We start from the raw sequence: 23,945 nt of genomic DNA, 5'->3' as shown, positions 1-23,945 counted from the left end.
ATGTTGAAAACACTGTGTAAATAATATTACCTTGTTCACATTTTCTACTGGGGTCCTTGCTTGTAGAACAACACTGTTTTTAAAGTTTATCCCTATTGTTACATGTAAGTTTAGATAACCTTAAATTGCTAGATGGTATGCCATTGTGACTACCTCACCGTTTATTTACCCATTCTGTTCTTGCGAGTTTTTCACTGTTAAACCAATTTGTGATGAACAGTCTTGTGCAAAAAGGAAAATCTGGTCTTTTTCTGATTTAAATAAAAAAATATTCTGGCAGCTATATCCTGAGTGTATATCAGTACACTTAGAAGTCAGTTTCACTTATTTCCAGAATCAGAATTACCCCTTCCATACAAACATCATGAGTGTTGCTTACTCTAACTAGCATTTAGCTGGGGCTGGTACTTTGAATGGAAAAGCTTTAAGCAAAAGTTATTTTTCTCAGCAAAAATTTGCAAGTCGTGTCTCATATAAATTTAGGTCATTTTGCCTTAAAAATGCTAAACGGAAGACAAAATTAGAATGGTTTTAAAAAATTTTTTAAAAACCTTTGAGAGCTCTGGCTAGCAGACCTGAGAAAAAAAAGCCTATTAGATTGTAGAAGAATAACAGCCTGAGTAAGTGTGAATTCTGTTTCTCATTCATGATAGAAAACTGGACGTGACCTCAAATCATCTGTTCCTACACCAGCTTTCTTAAAAACAGCTGGGAGCAGTAGCCACAGCTTCTTGAGGTGGACCGTGTCAACATTTTATGCCTGTAACACTCAGATTTTCCATTACGTCCAGCTGAATGAGCTTATGTTTGAACTACAGCTCCTTTCCTTATTTTGTCTTCTACTAACAAGGAAAGCAGATTGTTAGTATTCTCTTTTAAAATAAACAAGCTAGCATTTCTTCTCTGGGGGAAACAATATCAAATGCTTTTTGCTTTGATTCCTAGGACTCAGTTTCATAAATTTCTTCAGTTGATGATAAAAGTTACCATAGATTACCTCTGTGGTCCTTCTCTGAAGGGTACACTCTTAGAACACTGACAGAGAAAATCCCAGGTCTGTGGAACCGATAAAACAGCTGCTGAGTTCTGGTATTTTGTAAACTTAAGTGTGCTGCTGAACTTCACTTGCCCCTTTTCCTCTTACTAACACCAGAGAGCTCACTGCTTCCAGGTATGTTTATTGCTTTCACTTTTTGTTTGGGCATCCAATCGATGCCTCTGAGTCTTGCCATACCTTATACTGGAGTCAACCATCCAAGTTTGCTTACTCTCCAAACACTTCTGAAACTCCATTTATTCCAGAAAACATACTACAACCAATTAGAAGAATCTTGCTAATTACTCTCTCTTATGCATTTCCACGTGAATATGCTTTTTACACTATCTCAACATATTTTTGTCTTTTAATTTTCATTGTGTGCAAATAATTTGTATGTTTAAGAATATATACACCTAATGCAGGTTAGTACTATGTTCAGTTAATCTTTTACTCAGCAGTTTTACTTTATCCTATAGTCAGCCTCACCTCAGGTATGCTAAAAATTATGTACGAGGGTGTTCATGGCAGTCTGTTTATAATCCAAAAAAACTGGACCCATGGCAGTGATTCATTTATAATGGGTTAGTTGAATTAGGGTATATCCGTATGCTTGGATATCAGTTAACTGGCACTCAATATATGTTTATTGAATGAATCAAGGATTATATTAAGTGCAAAAAGTGCAAGGTACAGAGCAGTACCTATTTTGTGGAATAAAAAACATGGATGTATATGTACAGTATTCATTCCCATACAGGCCTTAATACGTATAATATTTCTGGAGCCATAGACAATAAACTGCTCATATTTGTTACCAGTGGGTCATGGGAATGGATGTGAGGGAAAAGTGTGATATTTACTTTTAACCTTAAAAAAAACAAAACAAAACAAAACTAACCTCAAATAGAGAAGACCCAGAAAAGTAAAATGGTTGAAAAAAATGCACATACCCTTACAGATTGTTTTTTTCCTACTTCTTTACGTAGCACTCCTACTTTACTCTTCTCGCTATCCCCTGTTTTGCCTCGGTGCTTTGCCTTCTGTTTGGAAATGCCTTCTCTCTTCTCTTGCACAAATCTTTTTTCCTCTGCAAGACTTGATATAAAGTCTAATCCCTTCATGAAACTTTGCTGGACTATTCTATTTCAAAGAAATCTCTCTTATCAACATATACTTGATCAGTATCATATAATTTCACAGGTATTCACTCAGTAACTTTTTCACTTATTTTCCTTGTGTATTTGAGTATAGGTTTAGAGAATATTCTTGGCTGTTACATTTGCTTTGTAAACATCCAGCCTTACCAATGTGTTAAGAAATTTTTTTCGTTCATTTTTTAACATTTTAATGTTAGTTAAAACTTAATCTAGAAGGAATACTTAGTAGTCTTGTTTTCAGTAATTATCCCATTTAAGCCATCTGAAATAGAGATTTTCCTAAATTGATATTCAAATCACTATTTAGAAAGATACCACTAATAAATACTAGAGTAATGTTTCAGGCATTAAAAAAGATACTACAGGTCATACTTATGTGGAAAAGTATGTGGAATTAGAATTGTCTTTATTTTTAACCTATAGTCTAGCCCAAAGAAGAATTCTTTATTCATTACATATAATAGATTTAATATTAGGATCATATAATTATGTATATTTGAATCTCTGTTATTAGGTACATATACATTTAGGATTGTTATAGCTTCTTTGTAAATTAGCCCTGTCATCACTATAAAATTTCTCTCTTTATCTCTAGTAATAATATTCTTATCCTTAAGCCTACTTTGTCTAATATTAATATAGCCACTCCAGCTTTCTTATGATTAGTGTTTCTATGATATCTCTTTTGATTCATTTAACTGTTCACTTATCTGTATCTTTACAGATAAATTAACAAATGTGGCTCTTGTAAATAACATGCCATTGGGTTCTGCTTCTTTTTCCAGTCTAACAATCTCTGTCATTTAACCAGAGTGTTTAATCCACTAACATTTAATATAAATTTGTTTTATACTTTGAAAATTGCTCATTTAGGTCTGTTAGGATGCATCTTAGAATAATCTTTACTCTGGGTTAGAATAGCCTTACTCCTGAAGCATGGCCTTTCTGAGGACTCAACTGAGTGTTCATGTTCAATGAGTTTTATCCACTCTGGCTGGTTGGAACTTCGGCATCCCTCCAGCCTTTTGTGATCTCCAAAATCTCTGTTCAGTTTGTGGTTCCTGGACAGTGGTTCACTGCCACACCTTGTGGGGTCTTTCATTGCACAGTACAACTTAGTATTTAGCCAAACACGCAAGAAAACACTGGGGCAGGTTTTGGACCTCTGTCTTGTAATTCTCTCCAGTCTAGTAATCTACCCTCAAACTCCAGCTGCCACAGCAACCCAAGTTCATATGGTTGTCTTCTCAGCTCAGTACAATACTCCTGTGTACTGTTTGGACCCCAGCTTTCTGAACCATAGTCTAGAATGTTCCTCTAGGCAGAAACTTACTATTTGGGGGTCCATGTGGATCTCTCTTATTTTAGGGATCCAAATCCTGTATTCAGATGTTGTTCAACAGCTGAAAACAGTTATTTTGTATATTCTGTTCAGTTTTTTAGTTGTTTACACAGGGGAGTTATTCAGTACCAGTTAATCCATCATGGCCAGAAGCAGAAATCTTAAAATACACATATTTAAAGTCATTCTTTTTGAAAAATGAGACTATAAAGCTATAATATAGGATCATAGACTCTATATTATGCTAGAGAAATCATCTAATTCAACACACTTATATGAAAGATTAGAAAATTGAGATACAGCAAACTCGAATGACGTATAACAGATTACACTATGAGCTACTCATAAAGTCAGTCCATATCCCAAGTTATTTAAATCTCTGTCCACTGTTCTTTCCATGATAGTAATCTTCTGAAAATTTCTTCTGTGTTTGAAATATAATTTTAAACTGGCAAATTTTTTATGTTTTAGAACTCTTATAATTTAAATGTTCTTTTCACTTTATTATTTGTTACATCAATTGTATTGTTAATCCTGCTGTTAACACAGACATGAAAAAAGAGTCATTTACAAGTATATTGTAGAATAATTGACATTCTGTGGAATTATATAATTCCATACAAAACCTAGAAGAAGAGACACTTAGTTCCTTTCATATAATTGGGGTTTTGTTTTTTCAGCTTGTTTTCCTTGCTGTCTAAAAAGCACAACAAAGTTCTGGAACAAGCCACACAGTCCTTGAGAGGTTCGCTGAGTTCCAATGATGTTCCTCTACCAGATTACGTAAGTAGTTACCTTTGTCAATAAAAAATTTTCCTTTCATTGCTAAATTTAAAAAATAACAATATTCATAATATAGAAAAATGGTACAAATCAACCGGCTTGCAAGGCAGAAATAGAGACACAGATGTAGAGAACAAACATATTGACACCAAGTGGGGAAAGCGGTGGGGGGTTGGGGTAGGATGAATTGGGAGATTGGGATTGCCATATATACATTACTAGTAAGAAAAAAAATATCAAATTGCACACTTTAAATATATGCAGTTTATCGTATGTCAAAAATAAATGAACATTCTAAAAAAAAATAAAATAACAATACCCCTCTCTTTTCAAGATCTGACTGTGGTTTTGGCCTCTGGGAAACTTGTGATAGGTAAATGGAGTGACATCTCAAATCAAGGGAAAATTTTTTTGATGATTATTAACAAGTAGTTGTAGAAAGCCACCCCTAAATCAACGGTTGTTAATAATTAGGAATCTTATTACCTTAGTCAAGAAAACCCTCAAACTAATTACAGAGAAATAAAAGGAGGGATTTTATAAGAAGTGTGCAAAGGTTTCTCTGTGAACTCAAGGAGAAGATGTACACCTGGATTTCAGAGAACGAGAACCTGAAATTGAAAAGCCATTGGATTTATTGAAAATACCCTGTCTTTCTGGGGCATTTAGTTTCTGTTATCTGCTTCTTTTTGCTTCAGTTTTCTTCTGCTGCTGCTTTCCGTAGGCCTGTTTTCTCTATTTGCTGACTGAAATAGCAACCCAACCCCTCCCCCACCCCCCTTCCCTCCCAACCCTTAACATGTCCTTGTGAGTGTCATGCCTTTTGCTGACTGATCAGAGTCCTAATTCTCAGGTCCTGGGAGAGAGAATCTAATCGACTCTGCTCGGGTCAGTGTGTTGCTCTGGTCTCTTCAGTCATGGTCAGCAGAGGATAGCAGGAACGTGTTGCATTTGTTCCCTCCGCTTTAAAGATGAAGAGCTTATTACTGCCTGACCTCAGAGGATGATGATGGAATAGAATAGACACAGCACAGGGATGAGCATTATATGATAATAGGTAGGGGAATGTATTATAAGATCCTTTAGGACAGTACCATTGTCTGTGACACTTTTTATATTTTGGAACATACCTTAGATGAGGATGCTAAAAACTCTCATGTCACTAACCACAGAGGTAGTTCATCCAGTTTGTTTGTTTGTTTGTTTGTTTGTTTTTAATTTTTTTTTTGGGGGGGGTACACCAGGTTCAATCATCTGTTTTTATACACATATCCCCGTATTCCCTCCCTTCCTTGACTCCCCGCCCTCGAGTCCCCCCCACCCTCCCTGCCCCAGTCCTCTAAGGCATCTTCCATCCTCGAGTTGGACTCCCTTTGTTATACAACAACTTCCCACTGACTATTTTACAGTTGGTAGTATATATATGTCTGTGCTACTCTCTCGCTTCGTCTCAGTTTCCCCTTCACCCCCCGCCCCTTCCCATACCTCGAGTTCTCCAGTCCATTCTCTGTATCTGCATCCTTGCTCTTGTCACTGAGTTCATCAGTACCATTTTTAGATTCCGTATATGTGAGTTAGCATACAATATTTGTCCTTCTCTTTCTGACTTACTTCACTATGTATCACAGATTGTAGTTCTATCCACCTCATTACATATAGCTCCATCTCATCCCTTTTTATAGCTGAGTAATATTCCATTGTATATATATATGCCACATCTTCTGTATCCATTTATCTGTTGATGGGCATTTAGGTTGCTTCCATGTCCTGGCTATTGTAAATAGTGCTGCAATAAACATTATGGTACAAGTTTCTTTTGGGATTATGGTTTTCTTTGGGTATATGCCCAGGAGTGGGATTACTGGATCATATGGTAGTTCTATTTGTAGTTTTTTAAGGAACCTCCAAATTGTTTTCCATAGTGGCTGTACCAACTTACAGTCCCACCAACAGTGCAGGAGAGTTCCCTTTTCTCCACACCCTCTCCAACATTTGTGGTTTCCAGACTTTGTGATGATGGCCATTCTGACTGGTGTGAGGTGATACCTCATTGTGGCTTTGACTTGCATTTCTCTGAAGTTCATCCAGTTTTAATAAGGACCTCCCTGTTTGTTTGTCTGAGGGCGACTTAGTGAGTTGATATTTAGAAACTTTAGGAGAGAATTTTTATATTCTCAGTTTGGGGTGGTGATGTGTACCAGACAGCCAGAGAGTTGTTTGCTTGTTTCCTGCTGTGGTTTGTTTCATTTCTAAATGGTTGTGCTGATATGAGACTGTGGGAACAGCACCCAGTCCGGATATCAGACGCTGATAAACAGAGATAGCTTGTGCAGCCACAACCTGACCGGTGCTATTTTTCTTCTCTTTTATTTATTTATTTAGTGTGTGTATGAGAGAGATGTTATGATCTCTCATCCCATGAAGGTATTAAGTTTAAAGTTCCAAAGTACTTCTCTCTTACCAAAAAAAATCAGTATCTTTTAAGATTTTCCTGCTAGTTGTATATTTCAAGTTTTGGAAAAAATGAGCATTATAGCTGACTTAATTCTGTCCTTGTCATGACTTGTTCTAAGAAAAATAATTCTTTCTAATTGCTCCTTGGAAACCTCAGTTGAGGCCAGAGTGGCAAAAGGGGATTATGTTTATTAAGAATTTGAATTTTGTTCATCTGTAAATGTTTTGACATTTTTATAAACTTATCATTTGATTTATATAGTATTCCTGTTGTTTAATTACACAAAAATGTGTTGAATATATAGTACTGAGGTTGCCCTAGCAGTATTCTTCTTTAATCAGAGGCCAGAAAATTGATATTTCTTTGAGAAAATGGGTCATATTTAATAGTATTTGCCAGTCATGGAGGTGATTATGCCATGAAAGGACAAGTTGAGTTTATAGTGGGTATATGAATTCTACTGTTGAACTTTACAGTTTGTAGAATCAGTGACTGTTTTCTTCTAGCATGAAATTATCGCTAAGTGAAAAATGAATTTCTTGTAGCATCCGCTTCCTAGAAATATAAGGAAAATTCTATTTGGCATCTATCATTGACTGTCCTTATTTTAACATTTGTGTGTATGAGACTTTGCAAATCACAGCACTTCCCAAATGGGTTTATGAAATTGAATTTTGCTGCCTTTCCTCAGAGTTAAGTGGAGAGGGTGGGTAACACTGATTCAGTATAGTGTTGAGAACTGTGAACCACTCCTCCTGCCACTGAGCTGAAAGGTGATTGAAAAAAACAGTAGCAACCTTAAAAGTAAGTGCTGTACTATGTTCTTCTTTGGTGATAACTCATGTTTTATTGGTCATTCCCATTGCTCAAAACACTGTGTATGAGTGAACATGTGAAACTATGTTCTCATCATTCTCTTTTAAGTTGGTCATTAACTGGGCAAATAAAGTATGTTTCCTTTTCCTTCCTCAGAAATTTTCTTTGTTGTGTGTCTTTGCCAACAACCACATAAAATTGTGTCCTTGACTAATGCTTTAGAATACTTATTTGTAAAAGATGGAAAAGGAAAATGAAAGGGTCTTAAAGCAGCAGTGGATTCCCAGATGTATACTTTCTGCACCAGGACCAAGAGAACTATATTAGCAAAGAGTTTTTGAACATGTGCATAAAAATAAGGATGTGTTTTTCTTCTCGGAGTACATAGAGTGCTTTCAGTCTACCTAGAGATTTCTGTTTATTAAGAAAATGTTTATTCTCATTATACTGTATATTTCACCAGTCAATTGAGTAGCAACATAGAAAGCAAATAGCAAGTAACAAAAACATTAGTATTAGTACTTTAGTACAGCCATGTTTGTCTAAACATCTCAGGGGAAACCTGAAGCCTTCAACCAACCAACTTCTAGATAATGAGGAAATGCCCTGACTGCTTAAGAGAAAATAAAACAAAAATTGCACTCAAGTTCTCCATGGGGAGAGAGAATGCTCACTACAGTGATAGCTGGTCAGAGAGTGATACCAGTGTCTAGGAAAGCTAGTGAAGTTCAGTTGACTTGGCTTAGTCTTGGTGTCTTTGTATCAGGGTTTCATAAAATTTTTAATTCAGTGACTGAAGAGACATGAGAGAATTGTTAAAAAAAGAATCTTTCAACACTATTTTAATAAGAATAAACCTGTAAAACAACTTTGGTCATATAAAACAGAACCTGAATATAGACAGTGAAACAAAAATAATGATGAGTTATAGTTGCTTTTTAAATATAACTGTGGCTTTTAATTATGACTGTTGTCACAATGTCATGTAAGCTTTGTTTCCCTAATTTCTAGCAATTATCTTAGCAACTAGTTGAGATGAGAGGAATCTAACTTTTATTCTAGGTGGAATCACAAGGAACCAAATTATATTGCTCCTTGATCATCAGAGAACTTTTGAACCTTTCCATAGGACCCACTTTCCCATCTCATTCGAAACGTAAATGCAAAGGCACAAGCCAAAAAGACCCAAAAAGAGTAAAGAGCCAGATCAGAAAAATCAGCAGAAGTATAAATACTAAGAGTTTATCATCAACTTGTTAAGCAAGTACAGTCATTCCCCCTTGGCCACAGTTTTGCTTTCCTAGGTTTCATTTACCCACGGTCAGCTGTGGTCCAAAAATATTAAATGGAGAATTCCAGAAATAAACAATTCATAGTTTTAAATTTCACACCATTCTGAGTAGCATGATGAAATCTCTCAACATCCAGCTCTGTCCTGCCGGGGACATGAATCATCCCTTTGTACAGAATATCCCGACCATTAGTCACATAGTAGCCATCTGGGTTATCAGATGACTGTCACAGGATTGCAGTACTTGTGTTCAAGTAATCCTTATTTTATTTAATGACTCCAAAGCACCAGAGTAGTGATGCTAGCAATTTGAATATCCTCTTACTGTACCTAATTCATGAATTAAACTGTATCATAAGTATGCATGTATAGGAAAAAATAGTATACAGTTGTCCCTCAGTATCTGAGGGATTGGTTTTAGGAGCCCCGACATATACCACAATCCAAGGATGCTCATGTCCCTTTTATAAAGTAATATGTATAGTACAGTTGGCCCTCCATATCCTCAGATTTTGAATCCTTGGATTTACCCAACCACAGATAGAAATTTCCATCCGAGGTTGGTTAAATCCACAAAAGTAAAACCTGAGAATATGGAGGGCCGCTGTAGATTTATTGGAAAAAGTCCATGATGTGATGCAGGATGGCGAGTGACTGCTAAATGGTACAGGGTTTCTTTTGCGGATGATGAAAATGTTGAAAATTAGATTGTGGTGATGGTTGCACAATTCTGAATGTACTAAAAACCATTAAATTGTACATTTCAAGTTGACAAAGTACATGGTGTGTGAATGTTACCTCAATGAAGCCATTAAAAAAAAAAAGTAGTACTTGGAGCCCTAGGGGAAAAAAAGAACTATTTGTTGAATGTAATAGCATATAGATACCAGCTTGGCTGGCATTATGGCATGAGGGTGAATGTAGGAAAATAAATTTTATACTTTGAAAAAGTTAATATTTTCAAGGAGGGAAGTATGTTTCTTGAGCAGTGACTTGACTTCAGAAACTGCTAAAGTCGGTCAGATATGCAATTACGCAAAGCTTTGTGTATTTTTCAGCCTGGTTTAAGAGCAACAAGATGGAAACAAGAAAAATCTATCAATAGGGGACTGATTAAATTTATCCAGTGCAGTATTCTGCAGACATTTTTTAAACGAATTCAATCCATATAGATTTATATGAAAAGATATCCATAACACTTAAATCAGTAGAAACAAAAAGAAAACCACACTTTATAGTATGTAGGTTATATGTACATGTATGTTTGAAAATATGCATTTAATTTTTCTGTAATAATGCATAAACTATTAAATAATGGTCACCTATGGAGAGTCAGACTGAAGAGAAGGGAAAATAGAACTTACAATTTTTTACATTATACTCACAGGTATAGATCTTTACATTTTTGTCAAGTATATGACTTATTTTCCCCTTCCTCCCTCCCCTTCCCTCCTTTCTTTCCGCCCCCGTCAGTCCTTCCTTCCTTCCTTCCTTTCTCTATTATTTCCAGATAATTTTAGACTTACAAAGAGTTTTAAAGAATTTCCGTATATCCTTCACCAGCTTTCCCTTTTGTAAGTACCTTACATAACCATAAAACATTTTTTAAAACTAAGAAATTAACTTTGGTACAACACCGTTAACTAAAACACAAATCTCATTTGAATTTTACCAGTTTTGACACTGAAGCCCTTATTCTTTTCTAGTGTCCAATCCACATTGCATTTTGCTGTCATGTCTCCTTAGTCTTTCCTTGGATTTCCTTGGACCTGACAACCTTGATAATTTAGAAGAGTACTAGTCAGTTATTCAATATTTTGTAGGCTGTCCCGCAATTTGGGTTCGTCTGGCATTTTCTCCTGATTAGATTGATATTACGCATTATTGGCAAAGGATACTATAGAAGCATCATGCCCTTCTCAGTGCATCATTCCAGAGAGTACACGGTGTTGGTGTGTATTACTGGTGACGTCTACCTTGATCACTTCACTGGGATGATGTCTGCCAAGATTCTTCACTGTAAATTTGTTAATTTTCCCTTTGTAATTCCTAAATGTTTTATATAGTAGTTATTTCCACTATATTGGAAATACTATATTAGATTATTAGATGTTTCCACTATATTGGAATAGCATATGCGGGAGATACTTTGAGGTGATGCCAATATCCTGTTTTCTCCTTAAAATTTTCCCACAAATCTTAGCATGCATTGATCGATCTGGCCTGCAGCATTATTTTAGTGATTTGTTAGTGATTTTGTTTGTCTCATTCCTGCTACATTAACAGAATTCCTCTGCAGAGAAGAGTTGTCACCTCTCCCCTATGTATGTATGTATGCAGTTACTTATTTCTATCAGTATGGACTCCTGGATACTAATTTCCTCCTTCATATCCAGGACTGTTGTTATTTTGTTAATCAGGTTGTTCCATCTTTAGCCATTGGGAGCTCTTTCAGGATGTGTCCTCTGCACTTTGAATATGCTCCTACCTTTTTTTTTTTTTTTGGCGACCTTCAAGATGCTCTAACTCATCTTACATTTCCCCTGCTTCGGCCCTAAAATCCACCAGTTCACCAAGGAGGATCATGAAATTTGAATCAAGATCTTTTTTTTTTTTTAAGCTCTTTATTGGAATATAATTGCTTTACACTCTTGTACCTTTTGAGGTACACCAAAGTGACTCTGCTGTATTTATACGTATATCGCCATATCCCCTCCCTCCCGTGACTCCCTCCCACCCTCCCTGTCCTGGCCATCTAAAGCATCACCCATCATCAAATTGATCTCCCTTTGTTATACAGCAACTTCCCACTAGCTATCTATTTTACATTTGGTAGTGTATCTATGTCTATGCTACTCTCTCACTTCATCCCAGCTTCTCCTTCGCCCCCCACCCCAGCCCCATGTCCTCAAGTCCATTCTCTACACCTGCATGTCCACTCTTGCCCTATCACTGGGTTCATCATTACCATTTCTTCAGATTCCACATATATGAGTTAGCATGCAGTATTTGTTTTTCTCTTTCTGGTTTCTCTCTGTATGACAGTCTCTAGGTCCGTCCACCTTATTACATATAGTTCAATTTCATTCCTTTTTATGGCTGAGTAATATTCCATTGTATATATATGCCACATCTTTTTTATCCATTCATCTGTTGATGGGCATTTAGGTTGCTTCCATGTCCTGGCTATTGTAAATAGTGCTGCAGTGAACATTACGGTACATGTTTCTTTTTGGATTATGGTTTTCTCTGGGTATGTGCCCCGTCGTGGGATTACTGGGTCATATGGTAGTTCCATTTTTAGTTTTTTAAGGACCCTCCAAACTGTTTCCCATAGTGGCTGTACCAACTTACATTCCCACCAACAGTGCAGGAGGGTTCCCTTTTCTCCACACACTCTCCAACATTCATTGTTTCTAGATTTTTTGATGATGGCCATTCTGACCGGTGTGAGGGGATACCTCATTGTGGCTTTGACTTGCATTTCTCTAATGATTAGTGATATTGAGCATCTTTTCATGTGTTTGTTGGCCATCTGTATGTCTTCTTTGGAGAAATGTCTATTTAGGTCTTCCGCCCATTTGTGGATTGGGTTCTTTGCTCTTTTGGTATTAAGCTGCATGAGCTGCTTGTATATTTTGGAAATTAATCCTTTGTCAGTTGCTTCATTAGCAAATATTTTCTCCCATTCTGAGGGTGGTCTTCTTGTCTTGTTTATGGTTTCTTTTGCTGTGCAAAAGCTTTTAAGTTTCATGAGGTCCCATTTGTTTATTCTTGATTTTATTTCCATGATTCTAGGAGGTGGGTCAAAAAGAATCTTGCTTTGATGTATGTCATAGAGTGTTCTGCCTATGTTTGTCCCTAGGAGTTTTACAGTATCTGGCCTTACATTTAGGTCTTTAATCCATTTTGAGTTTATTTTTGTGTATGGTGTTAGGAAGTATTCTAATTTCATTCTTTTATATGTTGCTGTCCAATTTTCCCAGCACCACTTATTGAAGAGGCTTTCTTTTTTCCATTGTGTAGTCTTGCCTCCTTTGTCAAAGATAAGGTGCCCATATGTGCTTGGCTTTACCTCTGGGTTCTCTATTCTGTTCCATTGATCTACCTTTCTATTTTTGTGCCAGTGCCATACTGTTTTGATCACTGTGGCCTTGTAGTATAGTTTGAAGCCAGGAAGTCTAATTCCACCAACTCCGTCTTTCCTTCTCAAGATTGCTTTGGCTATTCGGGGTCTTTTGCGTTTCCATACAAATCGTAAGATTTCTTGCTCTAGTTCTGTGAAAAATGCCGTTGGTAATTTGATAGGGATTGCATTGAATCTGTAAATTGCTTTGGGTAAGATAGTCATTTTCACAATATTGATTCTTCCAATCCAAGAACACAGTATATCCCTCCATCCTTTTGTATCATCTTTGATTTCTTTCATCAGTGTCTTATAGTTTTCTGCATACAGGTCTTTTGCCTCCTTCGGCAGGCTTATTCCTAGGTATTTTATTCTTTTTGGTGCAGTGGTAAATGGGAGAGTTTCCTTAATTTCTCTTTCTGCTCTTTTGTTGTTAGTGTATAGGAATGCAAGAGATTTCTGTGCATTAATTTTGTATCCTGCTACTTTACTAAACTCATCAATTAGTGCTAGCAGTTTTCTGGTAGAGTCTTTAGGGTTTTCTATGTATGATATCATGTCATCTGCAGAGAGTGACAGTTTTACTTCTTCTTTTCCAATTTGGATTCCTTTTATTTCATTTTCTTCTCTGATTGCTGTGGCTAACACTTCCAAAACTATGTTGAATAATAATGGTGAGAGTGGACACCCGTATCTTGTTCCTGTTCTAAGAGGGAATGCTTTCAGTTTTTCACCATTTAGAGTGATGTTAGCTGTTGGTTTGCCATATATGGCTTTTATTATGTTGAGGTAATTTCCTTCTATGCCCATTTTCTGGAGAGTTTTTATCATAAATGGATGTTGAATTTTATCAAAAGCTTTTTCTGCATCTACTGAGATTATTATATGGTTTTTATCCTTCAATTTGTTAATATTGTGTATCAAATTGATTGATTTGCATATATTGAAGAATCCTTGCATCACAGGGATAAACCCCACTTGATCATGGTGTATACTCTTTTTAATGTGCTGTTGGATTCTGTTAGCTAGTATTTTGTTGAGGATTTTTGTGTCTATATTCATCAGTGATATTAGTCTGTAATTTTCTTTTTTTGTACCATCTTTGCCTGGTTTTGGTATCAGGGTGATGGTGGCCCTGTACAATGAGTTTGGGAGTGTTCCTCCTCCTGCTGTATTTTGGAAGAGTTTGAGAAGGATAGGTGTTAGCTCTTCTCTAAATATTTGATAGAATTCGCCAGTGAATCCATCTGGTCCTGGGCTTTTGTTTGTTGAGAGATTTTTAATCCAGTCTCAATTTCCGTGCTTGTGAGTGGTCTGCTCATATTTTCTATTTCTTCCTGGTTCAGTCTTGCAAGAGTGTATTTTTCTAAGAATTTATCCATTTCTTCCAGGTTATCCAATTGATTGGCATATAGTTGCTTGTAGTGGTCTCTCATGATCTTTTGTATTTCTGCAGTGTCAGTTGTTACTTCTTTTTCATTTCTAATTCTATTGATTTGCATCTTCTCCCTTTGTTTTCTGGTAAGTTTAACTAATGGTTTATCAATTTTGTTTATCTTCTCAAAGAACCAGCTTTTAGTTTCATTGATCTTTGCTATTGTTTCCTTCATTTCTTTTTCATTTATTTCTGCTCTGATCTTTATGATGTCTTTCCTTCTGCCCACTTTGGGTTTTTTTTGTTATTTTTTCCTAATTGTTTTAGGTGTAAGGTTAGGTTGTTTATTCGATATTTTTCTTGTTTCTTGAGGTAGGATTGTATTGCTATAAACCTCCATCTTAGACCTGCTTTTGCTGCATCCCATAGGTTTGGGGTTGTTGTGTTTTCATTGTCATTTGTTTCTAGGTATTTTTTGATTTCCTCTTTGATTTCTTCAGTGATTTCTTGGTTGTTTAATAGCGTATTGTTTAGTCTCCATGTGTTTGTATTTTTTTGCAGTTTTTTTCCTGTAATTGATATCTAGTCTCATGGCATTGTGGTCAGAGAAAATGCTTGACATGATTTCAATTTTTTTTAATTTACCAAGCTTGATTTGTGACCCAAGATGTGATCTATCCTGGAGAATGTTCCATGTGCACTTGAGAAGAAAGTGTATTCTGTAGTTTTTGGATGGAATGTCCTATAAATATCAATTAAGTCGAGATGGTCTAATGTGTCATTTAAAGCTTGTGTGTCCTTATTTATTTTCTGTTTGGATGATCCGTCCATTGATGTAAGTGGGGTGTTAAAGTCTCCTACTATTATTGTGTTACTGTTGATTTCCCCTTTTCTGGCTGTTAGCATTTGCCTTATGTATTGAGGTGCTCCTATGTTGGGTGCATAGATATTTACAATTGTTATATGTTCTTCTTGGATTGATCCCTTGATCATTATGTAGTGTTCTTCCTTGTCTCTTGTGATATCTTTACTTTAAAGTCTAATTTGTCTGATATGAGTATTGCTACTCCAGCTTTCTTTTGACTTGCATTTGCATGGAATATCTTTTTCCATCCCTTTACTTTCAGTCTGTATGTGTCCCTTGGTCTGAAGTGGGTTTCTTGTAGGCAGCATATGTAAGGGTCTTGTTTCTGTATCCATTCAATGAGTCTGTGTCTTTTGGTTGGAGCATTTAATCCATTTATATTTATGGTGATAATTGACATGTATGTTCCTATTACCATTTTCTTAATTGTTTTGGGTTTATTTTTGTAGGTCTGTTCCTTCTCTTGTGTTTCCTGCCTAGAAAAGTTCCTTTAGCACTTGTTGTAAGGCTGGTTTTGTGGTACTGAATTCTCTTTAATTTTTGCTTGTCTGTAAAGCTTTTGATTTCTCTGTCAAATCTGAAAGAGATTCTTGCTGGGTAGAGTATTCTTGACTGTAGGTTTTTCTCTTTCAGGACTTTCAGTATATCCTGCCATTACCTTCTGGCCTGCAGAGTTTCTGCAGAAATATCAGCTGTTATCCTGTGGGTTTTCCCTTATATGTTATTTGTTGCTTTTCTCTTGCTGCTTTTAATATTTTTTCTTTGTGTTTAATTTTCATTAGTTTGATTAATATGTGCCTTGGTGTATTTCTCCTTGGGTTTATTCTGTATGGGACTCTCTGTGCTTCTTGGACTTGGTTAATTATTTCCTTTCCCATGTTGGGGAAGTTTTCCACTATAACCTCTTCAAATATTTTCTGAGACGCTTTCTTTTTCTTCTTCTTCTGGGATGCCTATGATTCGAATGTTGGTTCACTTAATGTTGTCACCAAGGTCTCTGAGACTGTCTTCCATTCTTTTTATTCTTTTTTCTTTTTCCTGCTCTGTGGCAGTTATTTCCCCCATTCTATCTTCCAACTCACTTATTCGTTCTTCTGCCTCAGTTATTCTGCTGTTTATACCATCTAGAGTATTTTTAATTTCAGTTTTTTGTTGTCCATTAGTTTGCTTGTTCTTTAGTTCTTCTGAGCCCTTATTAACTGTTTCTTGTATTTTCTCTATTTTGTTATCAAGATTTTGGATCATCTTTACTATTATTACTATGAATTCTTTTTCAGGCAGTTTTCCTATTTCCTCTTCATTCATTTGGTCTTGTGTATTTTTACCTTGTTCCTTCATCTGTGACATATTTTTTTGTCATCTCATTTTACCCCCACTTTGGATGGGCAGGATTGTGTTCCTGTCCCACTGGGTGTTTGGCCTGAGGTTTCAAGCACTGGAGTCTGTAGGCTGTTGAGTATAGCTGGGTCTTAGTGTTGAGGTGAGAACCTCTGGGAGACCACACTCTGGTGAATATTCCCTGGGAACTGGGTTTCCCTGTTAGTCCAATGTTTTGGACTCAGAGCTCCCATCTCAGGAGCTCAGGCCTGACCCTGGGCTTGTGAATCAAGATCTCACAAACTGTGTGGAGCAGGAAAATGAAAAAAATTAAAAAAAAAAAAGAAAAAAGGAGAACAGCAGAACAATATCAAGATAAAAAATACGATAATGGGAAACTAACAGATGTGTTAGAGAAAATTTTAAAAAAATAAAAAAAGTTGGAGCATCAACTGGAAAGTAAAACAACTGAAATATCCTAAGTGAGGAGGTAGGAAGGAAAAAAAAGAAAAAGGAAAAAAAAAAAAAGAAAGACAGCCAGAAAAGGCCTTGGCTATGGGGGCAGGGCTTAGACAAAGGTGGGGGTGGGGGTGGGGGCTGGGGGGGAGGTTAGGCAATGGGCAGGGCCTATGCTTAGAAAAGGCCCTGGGGGTGGTGGGGAATGGGGCTTAGGCCCAATGAGGCAGAGGGGCTCAGGAATGTCTCTGGTCCTGGGGGCAAAGGACCAGGTTGAGGTACCCCATGGGCTCCCTGGGCCCGAGTTGGTGGGAGAAATGCTAGGCACCTCCCCTAGTCCTCCAGTCTTGGAGGGTCCCTCCCCCTTGGGTTCTCTTCTTCCTCACCCCCTCTCTCCTATTCTCCCAGGACCCTCACAGCTGCAGGGGGCACTGGAAGGCAGGAGATCAGACTCTGATGCCCAACAGGCTTCCCAGGGCCAGCTGGGCTAGGGTAACGCCTGTGGCCCTTCCCCAGATCTCCCAGTCTCGTGGGGTCCCTGTCTGCCTCTCTTCCTCTCCCCCGCCCCCCACTCTCCTAGGTCCCAAGCAGCTGGAGGGGGCCCTGGAGTGTGAAAGACCAGGTCCGTGAGCCTAGCAGGCATCCCAGAGCTAGTAGGCAGGGGAAATACCTTCTCCGCCTCCTTTGATCCTCCAATCCCAGAAGGCCCCCTCCCCTGCCTGCCTCTCCTCTTCTCCCCTGCTTTCCTCCTACACCCCTAGGACCAGTGAGACCTAGAGGGGCCCCTGGAGGACCAAAGACCAGGCCTTGGCGGCACAATAGGCCTTGTGGTGCCAAGTGGGTAGGGAGATTTCCCACAGCATCCCCCCGATCTTCCAGTCCTGCAAGGTCCCTCCCACTGCTGTCTGCCTCTCTTCTTGTCCTCCTCTCCTCCCTCCCTCCCACACCTGTATGACCCACTCAGCCGGAGAGACCGAGGGACCAGAATCGGGAGCCCAGCAGGCCCACCGGGCCCAAGTGGGCATGGGAAAGCTCCTCCACTCCTCCCCCGATCCTCTGACCCCAGAGCGTCCCTCCCCACTCCCGCCTCTCTTCTTTTCCCTGCACCGCTTCCCTCCTGTACTCCTAGGACCAATGGCTGGGAGGAGCCTTGGAAGGTGGAGGACCTGCCCAGAAGAAATACCCAGTGCCGCCTCCCCTATTCTTCTGACCTAGAGAGATCCCTTCCCACCTCCACTGTCTGCCTCTCTCCCTCCCCCACCCTGTCCCCTCCCCCCGACGCCCCTGGGACCCTCATGCTGGAGGGGGGCCCGGAGAGTGAAGGACCAGGCCCAGGAGCCTAATCGGCCTCCCTGGCCAAGAGGGCAGGCGAAACGCCCTCTCGCCTCCCCGTCCCCCAGTCTCAAGGCCCCCACCCCCATCTGTCTGCCTCTCGACCTCCTTGACCCTCCTCCCTCCTTCCCACACCCCCAGGACCCAGGCAGCCCAAGGGGGCCTTGGAGGGTGGAGGGGCCCAGCAGGCCCTCAAGCCAAGGAGCTCAGCAGGCCTCCTGGCCTCCTGCGGGAGAAACCCGGTCGTGGTTTCCCCTATCTCCCCAGCCCCCAATGGTCCCTCCAGGCAGGAACCTCCCCCCTCAACCAGCCACCCCCCAGGGGCGCCGGTCCCGTCCAGCTTCCCCGCCCCTCTGACTTCCCTCAGATCCTACCCAGTTGCTCCGGGCTTCCTGCGGTCTGCTTGGGCCTCAGGTCCCCCAGCAGCCTCCAGCAACTGATCTATTTGTGGGGAGACGCGATCTTCGCGTCTTCCCACGCCACGGTCTTGACTCCACCCTCAAGATCTTTTTAGTTACTTGCATAATGTCGAAACTAGTGTAAAAAACAGAGCCAAATCTTGTGGATAAGATTGCACATCTTGTGAACATCCCTAGAAACAACTGCTTGGAACTTAAGTAGATTCCAAGCCCCACACCGATTAGGTCCCAGGAAGTTTCTTCTTCAGAATAGTTGATTTTAAAAATGAAATAAAGGAGGCCTCTAGCAAGTGAGCAAGCGCCACCTATTCCTGCCACTTTTTCTTCCTAATTAAAAACTAAGCGATTTTAACATCATCAGACTGATTTTCTTGGTTGCGTTGTAACTTGGCTTTGGATGCATTTCTGGGCTAGTAGTTCCAGAAATGTTCTGAGAATGCTTCTCAGGGCAGTTTTAGTTGGAGGGATCTCCTCTTGTTTAAAAAAGAAAAATAAATTCCTTCATTCTTAAAAAGCACACCTGAATTGAGGTAAAGAATATGACCCTTTCTTTATTCCTAGGGAGGATATTTGCCCTGCCCCTTCTCACAGAATATGGTAGAATATTCTTTTTAAGGGCTTTTTTAAATTATCGTTAAAAATACTTAAATAACTTATGTTCCTTCTATTGCCTTGTAAAAGGAAATGGAATGTGTTTGCATTGAAATCTGGCAATGATTAATTAACTTTCTAAGAGAAGTTTAAAGAATACAGAAAAAATAACCTATGCGTATTAAATTCAGTAGCAGTATGTGATAAATTTATAAAAGCCAGTGATCACAGTTTCTTTTTCCCCCCTTCCCATTTTAGTGAAAATATTCTTACCTGCTGCTGTACAGAGCTAATATAAAATATTCTTACCTGCTTCTGTACAGAGCTAATGTAAAAATATCTTTTCCTAAGATTCTTCAGACTTTCTTTGTCATTTAAGAAATCATTGTTTTACTTTTCTGTTTGCTCGAATTTTGCTTTTTTCCCTCTCTTTCTCCCTTTCTGCCTGAGTTCCTAATAGGAAGAAAAGAAGTCTACTCTTTGGAATTTTCTTTGATATATCCTTGATTTACATGGCAAATAGAAAGCAGCTGTCTATTTAAGCATCTAATTCTTGAAACCATAGTCCCCTCAAGCGTCATCTGGAAATAATGTAGCTTGTAAAACAAAGCTAAGAAGAAAAGGCAATGTTTGTTTTATGTGGGATGAATGATTTCTGTTGGGGTCCTTTAATTCGGCTATTATGAGGTTATTAAAAAGCAGTATTACAAAAGAGGTTTAAATGAAAAGAATTTTTTGAGCTGGTATCTTATTATTACAGTTGATTATAGTCAAAGCTGCAAATATTTTATAAATGGCACTTTATTATAGTTTCTCCAAATAAGACCCCCAAAAACTAGTAATCTTATTCATCATATGAGTGGAAATTCAACTCTTTCCTTAGTGGATTTAATTTCTGAAAACAAATTGTATTTGAGAACTCAGCTCTGCCTGTTTTCCTGGAAATTTCATGGCTTTCTGAAAAATTCTTAAGAAATCTTACAAGAATATTTGGGGATTACCTTATAAATGCAAAAAAAAAAAAAAAAAAAAAACCCCAAAACATGAAAGCATCAGAGTTTATCTAGGCTTCAGGTATTATTAGAAGATTCAATTAACACCAGGTAAAGTTAAGCCTAAATTGTTTCTTAACTTACTCATAAGTTATTTGAGTTTCTGAGATGTGAATTTGGAGATCTCAGTCATGAGAAGTGATGTGCTTTGGGAAGCAGAAGACAGGTTAATCTGTTCTTTGACAGTTGTTAGAGGCTGTTCCATGGCTGGAATGCATTGGTTTTCTTGATGTGTGAACACAACAAAGTAGTTGCTTTGGATAGTTGACATATAAGAACTAAGTTTCAGTCCTCAAATGTAGTTGGTACCACAGAAATGAAGTTAGTTAGCATGTTTGTTTAATAGTAAATTGGGCAGGTATTAATTATTTTTATACATTTGAGTCTAATCTCTCACCTAGTATCTTCTATGATCTCAAATTTGCATTTTGACTGAGGTCATAAGGAGAGTATTGTGTTGCTCTGAAACGTATCTTTTTTTTCTTTAACGTACAGTGCTAATTTATCAACTTAGTGATGAAATTAATGACTTACCCTTTTTAGGGTCATGTTCTAAGCCTAAAAAGTACTAAACCTTTAATAATTAGGTGTTAACTCTCTTATGAAGTCGTATCATAATGGTCAGTAAATTCAAATTAGAGTAAGAGTAACTTGTTTCATTATTAGTGGTACTTTAGCTCACTAACCAATTCTAAGTCCTAAATTCCCCATACCCATTACGTACGCTCCGTATAATTACTGATATCATTCAGATTAACAATTAGCAATACCAGTTGCAGAAGAGTAGTACATGCATTAACAAACCTCATATGGGACTTGAAATTCCTTATTCTTTCATTCAACAAGCAGTGAGCAACTGCTGTCTTCTCAGGCACTTTACCCTGTGAAGACATCAGTGGAGACAAAAAATCCCTGCCCTCATGAAGCCTACATTCTAATGAAGAGAGATGTATGATTGTAGGCACAGGCAAATGAGTGAACAAGTGAATGAAGTGTAGGATGTTCCCATGGGAAAATAAAGCAGGCTAAAGGGATTGGGAGCACAGGCCTTGGGAAGGTAGCAGTATAATGGGTGGTCAGTGGAGGGTATGTCTCACCGAGAAGGTGACATTTGAGCAAAACCTAAGGAAGGAGAATCAATGAGTCACGTAAAGGCTGATGTGTACCAGGAAGATGCAACAGGGAGTGCAGAGGGCTTGAGACAGGAGCCTCTGTGAGCCCTGACAGGGTATAGTGGCTGCGAAGGAGATTATCTGGGTTGTATTTATAATCATCTTGAACAGATGTGTATTGACAAGTGATCCAGAAAAGTTTTAGATATAGTAATAGCCTGAAAATGAGAAGACCTGTGTTCTGGTTTTTTTTACCTTTAATTTGCTATGGACTTGGGGAACTTATTTTGCCATTCTGACCCTTGATTTCCTTGCCTTTAAATTGTATCTTAAAGTAGATTTTTTTTTTTTTCTAACATTGGCCTTTCCTGAACATTGGCATTCTCTGGTTCCATTAGTTCCATTAAGATACAGTGCTGGGCTTCCTAGGTGGTGCAGTGGTTAAGAATCCGCCTGCCAATGCAGAGGACATGGGTTCGATCCCTGCTCCAGGAAGATCCCACATGCCACGGAGCAACTAAGCCCGTGTGCCAAAAAAAAAAAAAGATACAGTGCATATAGAGAAATTGCTGCAATGCAGAGCAGTCACAGGGGACTCCACTATTGTATTCTGTGTGAACCATGTCCCCTGAAACATATCCTCAAATACAGTGTGCATGGTATACCCAGAGTTACACAGCAGTAGTGGGCCTGGGTGTATGACGAGGCCCAGTAGGAAATATAGAATGATGTTGCAGACCCTTTCTTTAAGGATATTTGAGACATACGTTTGTAGATATCACAGAGTGATGCACATATTTATAGATAAGGTAAATATCAGCTTATGTTTTATAGAATGCTACAAATGAAAGACCCCTCTGAGAAGACATAAAAACTTTGAGTGGTTTTATTCTGAGTCTTACAGAGTGAAAGGGCCTTTAATTAAGGATCAGTGTATATAGTGGTTAGGCATCTAAGCTTTGTGAGGGGAATTCTTGGAAGATGGACCCAGCTTCATAGTTTTTTAGTATTTTTTTTTAATTTCCCCATGAAAACAATAAATAGAATGCATCAACAAACACAACATTTACAACAAAACTAGGTGACACGGCAGCCATATGAAACCCACAATACCAGAGGGTGGGTACAAACTACTAAGAGCTACAAGATCCTTGTAGTATCTGTGTGAGAGGAACTAGAAGGAAGGAGACATCCAAGGGATCTGGAAGTAGCCAAAAGGGATTCATTGGAAAGTCCACAGGCCAGTTTGAGAAGAGCACCTGAAACTGGTAGGGGTTTTGCATTTGCTAACTCAGAGTCGAATGTCAAGGGTCTGCTATAAGATCTGAAGGGGTTCCAGCCTCTGGGCCTATCAACTCTTAAAACTAAATAGCTGAAGCTCTCTTCTAGGACCACGCCCCACACTGAGGTGACGCTACTAGAAATGGAGCCCCCAGAGGAGGTCAGGGACAATAAGCAAAGAAAAAAGAAAGTTCAGATAAATGTAGAGTTGGAGAAGAGAGCCAGAAAACATGGCCACGTTTATGAACACTTCACATAAAGAAAGACAGGGTAGTCTTGAAACTAGAAAGTGCTACCTTGACCTGCCCTCCATGTGAAAAAAGTCAGGAAAACTAACTTCATAAAAAATGAGCAAAAGAGAATAACAGTCAAATCCAGTGCAAAGAGAGAAGAAAAAAGAGAATAAGGAGAATAATAATATCTGTATTGACAATAAAAGCATGAGATGTACCCACAAAATAGATGATAACTGTTAAATAACTTTTTAAAAGAACTAAAACTAAGAAAATGATAGAAGATAGAACAACATAAATCCGAATTATAAAAACTCAAATGGATAAATTTTATTTCTAAAGAAAATTAGAAATGAAGAAAACTATTTCAGAAATGTTGACTATCCACAAAAATAAAATATTTAGTAAGTGGATATAATGCCTAAAGAAAAATAGAAAGTGAAAGGAGGAAAAGCTTGAAAGCAAAAAGAAAAATAAAAAAGATTCAAGAGAAAGTGACTAAATACTATAGGCAGGAATCTAACATATATAAAATAGGAATCACCCCAAAAGAAAAAAATGCTAAAAGCTATACTTCAAGGAAACTTTCCCAAAATTATGAAGGAAGAAGATTTGAAACTACATGTTGAAAGAGCATATACTGTATACCTTGGAAAATCAACCCAGGACAGCAAATACCAACACATATTCCAGTGAAATTGCAGAGTTACAAAGCTAGAGAAAACAAAAATTTTGAAGGGTACTCAGGCAAAAAGACCAGGTCATTTTTAAGGGAAGAAAATATTAATAAAATTGTCAACAGACTTTTTGGCCGTGTTTTATGCCACAGTAAAATGGAATAACATTTTTAAGATACTTAAGGAAAGCAAATGTGAGCCAAGGATTTTATATCCCACCAAACTG

General features: G+C 38.2%; 1 protein-coding gene across 1 annotated transcript in view; it reads left to right on the top strand.

The window, feature by feature from the left end:
* Positions 1–23,945, top strand: part of DYM (dymeclin) — a 367,767-nt gene that overhangs the window by 237,036 nt on the left and 106,786 nt on the right. Inside the window, exon 14 of the mRNA XM_057698938.1 lies at positions 4,219–4,321. Coding sequence (XP_057554921.1) covers positions 4,219–4,321 — 103 coding nt within the window. The remainder of the gene's footprint in view (positions 1–4,218; positions 4,322–23,945) is intronic.

The sequence above is a fragment of the Hippopotamus amphibius genome, chromosome 11 (assembly GCF_030028045.1).
Source record: "Hippopotamus amphibius kiboko isolate mHipAmp2 chromosome 11, mHipAmp2.hap2, whole genome shotgun sequence".
NCBI classification, from domain to species: Eukaryota; Metazoa; Chordata; class Mammalia; order Artiodactyla; family Hippopotamidae; genus Hippopotamus; species Hippopotamus amphibius.
The sequence above is the reverse complement of the archived record's forward strand: the minus strand, read 5'-3'. Positions and strand labels throughout refer to the sequence as shown.